General features: G+C 37.2%; 2 protein-coding genes across 2 annotated transcripts in view; one reads left to right on the top strand and one right to left on the bottom strand.

The window, feature by feature from the left end:
* The window catches only part of LOC109821223 (biotin carboxyl carrier protein of acetyl-CoA carboxylase 1, chloroplastic-like), a 12,422-nt gene extending 9,549 nt beyond the window's left edge, over positions 1-2,873 (top strand). The window contains exons 7-10 of the mRNA XM_020387408.1: positions 731-1,058; positions 1,270-1,341; positions 2,260-2,325; positions 2,405-2,873. Of these exons, the coding sequence (XP_020242997.1) occupies positions 731-1,058; positions 1,270-1,341; positions 2,260-2,325; positions 2,405-2,428 (490 nt within the window). The 3' untranslated portion in view covers positions 2,429-2,873. The remainder of the gene's footprint in view (positions 1-730; positions 1,059-1,269; positions 1,342-2,259; positions 2,326-2,404) is intronic.
* Positions 3,774-4,121, bottom strand: part of LOC109822545 (beta-glucosidase 6) — a 9,280-nt gene continuing 8,932 nt past the window's right edge. The window contains exon 13 of the mRNA XM_020388764.1: positions 3,774-4,096. Coding sequence (XP_020244353.1) covers positions 3,922-4,096 — 175 coding nt within the window. The 3' untranslated portion in view covers positions 3,774-3,921. The remainder of the gene's footprint in view (positions 4,097-4,121) is intronic.

Below are 4,121 nucleotides of genomic sequence, written 5' to 3'. Positions count from 1 at the left end.
CTCAAAAAAATTTCCCCCAAAAAACCGCAGATCTGACAATAGTACAGATCTTCGGCGATTTCATCTCGTTTTCGAAGGAAATGGGGTAAAGAAACAGATCTGAGGTGGAGGGGATTTCCGCGACTGGAGGGACGAGGGGAAGAAGCGAACCAAAGCTGGGAAAAGAAAACCTAGAACGGGTTTTTGTCGACGTAGCGAGGCTGTCAGAAGGAGGAAAGGGTTTTTTCGCGATTCACAAAAGCGAACCAAACAGGCCCATAGAAGATTAGCGGGTTACATTTGACATGAAAGACCTAGAAAAGGTCACAAATATTATAGTTGGTCATAAAAGTAGAGAAGGCCAACTGAAATATAAATACAAATGGCACTACAAATAAATGACTTTTGAGTTATCCGTACACTAGTGTCATTTTATTGTCAGATATGGGATTGACCACGTAAGGCCTGTACCTTGGCTATGATCTTTGGTGAATAAACTGCCAATAACAGATATGGGATTGACCACGTAAGGCCTGTACCTTGGCTATGATCTTTGGTGAATAAACTGCCTCCTGTTATTGGCATCATTTCATAAATGTCCCTAGTAACCTGGTACTTGAACATTTTTTATACAAGATATGAGTTGTTAAGCTTGACAAGTTCCTTCTTTATAAATGTTTAGTTATATGCAGAAGCTTCTAAGTGTAGACGAATTTTCTGTGACAGGGTTTCCTTTCATCATGTTGTGCAGGCTTGTGGATTCAAGGGACATAACAGAGCTACAACTAAAGCAGAAAAATTGTGAACTCATAATAAGGAAAAAGGAAGCCTTGCCACAGGCAGCCTCTTCTGCTCCTGTTGTCATGATGCAACCTTCACCTCAAGCTATGTATGCACCTCAGCCTCCAGGGCCCAGTATTGCTCCTCAACCTGCAGCAGCTGCTGCTCCACCAGCATCAGCACCTGCAGCACTTCCTGCCTCAGCAAAGGCTAGCAAATCATCACATCCTCCACTTAAATGCCCCATGGCTGGAACATTTTACCGTTGCGCAGCACCTGGGGAGCCACCATTTGTTAAGGTAGTCACAATTCAACAAACTACAGTGCCTACAGATTGCTGAGCACATTCTTTTGACATAAATTGCATTGTGGACTGATGTCTGTATGTTGTATGTTCACTCGACCCAAAATTTTGAGGCAGTCTTCATTGTTATGGTTGTGTACATCGTTTCTTCCCTTTTGATAGTACTGATCTACGTGATTACTGAAGTTAACATGTATTTCATGTAGGTTGGAGATAAGGTCAAAAAAGGGCAGGTCGTTTGCATTATTGAGGCAATGAAATTGATGAATGAAATTGAGGTAAACATCTTTTATTGTTCTAATCACAAACTCTATGGGTTTCTTTTTCTAGTTTATTGTTGTAAGTTTCTGTAGCTATCAGAGAATGTTCTCTTAGTAATTTGTTGGATGAGTTTCACAGATTAATTCAGGTTGTATAAACTCCCTTAATTTTTTTTTCAATAAAATCTTTAGAGAAGACTTGCGTTTTCATAATTACTAGGGTTGTCTGCCGACTAGTGCTTCTCATTGCCAAAGATATATTCTGCTCTCTTTAGATAGGAAAAATCACTTGCATTTTGTAGATTATCAGGGTTGATTTTGTTGATTTCTATGATCTTAGCGTAAGAATGAATTCATTATGGTTATCAAGAGAAGGAAATAAGTAAAAGTTTAGTCCTTATCATCATATGACCCTCGTCATCCAAATAAGGTTGGAGGTTGACATGTTTACACTTTTAGCAAGTTCTCATAATGTGTGTAATCCCCTTGAGGTCATCCCTTTATGAGTTCAACTTGGTTTTGACGTGTCGGTCAACACGAGCTTGTTATAAATCTTGAGGTGAACTCATGGGTAAGGACATTCACCTTATTTCTGATTTCTTATCATTTATACAATGTAGGAGCAGCCCCTCACATTATCCCTAGATTTAGTCGTCATTTGTCCATATTAAAAGACACTATTTAGTAGTCTAAGAAAATCATTTAACTAATGAAAATACAGAAGCTCATGTCAGTTAGATTGCACAGAAGTTCTTGTCAGTTAGATTGCACACTACATGCGTTACTTTAAGTTCTCCTTTGATGGTGTTGTCATTGGCGCACTTGGTGGTTTGTATGATTGCAATAAAATGCATTTCCTGTTTAATTGAATTTTATGAAATACGTCACCCAATCATTAAGTATGCTTTCGGTACATGATTCCTTCTTATATTGCAGGCTGATCAGGATGGGACAGTTGTTGATATAATTGCGGAGGATGGAAAGCCAGTTAGCGTTGATACTGTATGCCCTCTCATACACTTACTTTTCTTTCTTTTCAATTACTGTTTCTCATTCATTTTTCTTTTGTTCTCACTTGCAGCCTTTACTTGTGATCGAACCCTGAAGAAGTTGGCTTGATACGTATCCTAGGATAATTCATCATTGAGGTTTGTTTGTTATTCTGTAGACAAAATATATTTATTCGATATTCCAATCATCTCAGCAATAAGGTACATGATGATTAGTGGAACTCCTGCGCCACGACAGCCGAAACTGAAAGGAAATGTATTGATTAACTGCAGCAAACTGCTGCCGTGTCTTTAGTCTTCATCGTGTTCCTTGTATTGCTTCATTTTCTTTCTTTGTGATATGATATGTGGGTCAAAACAGTTTTTGTGGGTAGAGTTTGTCGTTCTCTGAAGAGGGACTAAGCAAAGTTGTCTTCCTAGAATATCTGTTTAATGAAGTTGATCGTTATCCTACTGTTCAGGATTTATAATATGTTGTTTGCTAGAAGTGCATTAATGGAGTGCTATGTTGTTGTCACATTCTCAACTTGGCATTGTTTACCTCCTGTATACATCTATTTATCCGGGGATTTGGAAAAGTCCTACAATTTTGAAGGTAGGACATGACAACTACCAACTTGCTGCAAAATTTTATGCTGCACCGTATAGTAACTATTTAATTGTAGAATTCAACTGCATTCTGACTCTTTTAATTTTTGATGAACTTTACTAAGCTTTACAAGTTAAAAGTAAACTATGTGATTTAGCTTTAAATACTTTGAGGTCAAATATGATATTGGCATCTACAATAAAAAACGGTTCTGGGGGGTGGGGAAAAAATCTTCAACTTTGACTCATAATTAGGGGTGCCAAACCGTATCCGTATCCGAGGAAATATCCGTAACCGTATCCATTAGGTTACGAATATGGTTGCTCAAATCTATAACCGATAGGATATGGTTACAGATATGATTTTGTAGTGAAATATCCGTATCCAAAAATATCCGAATACATATTGGTCATACTCTTACGATAGTTTCGATTCTTAGATTATGGATTTGTGGTTAATTTTGATGATCAAGATGTCTAATCTTAGCTTTTCAATCATAATGAACATATTAACTAACTCTTTTTGTATCACATGACTATATTTTTCTGTTTCGATTCTTAGATTATGGATTTGTGGTTAATTTTGATGATCAAGATGTCTAATCTTAGCTTTTCAATCATAATGAACATATTAACTAACTCTTTTTGTATCACATGACTATATTTTTCTAAATACTATCTAGTTTTCTCATATCCTTTTTGTATATGCATGCATATCCGTTTACATATCCGCATCTATATCCGTAACCGTATCCGATTTTGGCGGATATGGATATGAATTTTTCTTACCGACGTATATCCGTATCCGAGTCATAATTTACGTATATATAATTGGAGTAGTATTCGATTGGAGTTAGTATTCGTATAGATAACGTGCCAAGTTTATACAAATATCATTACACAGCACCAATACTAATTGAATTTGAAAACCCTCCAGAATTACAAGGGCCCAAGTTCATAGGCAATGACCTTCTGTTTGATTTGGTTTCGGTTACTTCGCTTATGGAGAATTCAACATGTTCTTGAACCACTGAACTGAATCCTTTGGGTATCTCTTGAGTCCATCATTGTAATCAACGAAATACAAGCCAAACCTTGAAGTATAGCCTGCAGCCCATTCCCAGTTGTCCAGAAGAGACCATACAAAATATCCTCTTACATCACATCCATCTTCCCTGCATAGATTGCAAGTTCTCACTA

Source organism: Asparagus officinalis, chromosome 8 (genome assembly GCF_001876935.1).
Source record: "Asparagus officinalis chromosome 8, Aspof.V1, whole genome shotgun sequence".
Lineage (NCBI taxonomy): Eukaryota > Viridiplantae > Streptophyta > Magnoliopsida > Asparagales > Asparagaceae > Asparagus > Asparagus officinalis.
This window is presented reverse-complemented; position numbering and strand designations above follow the sequence as displayed.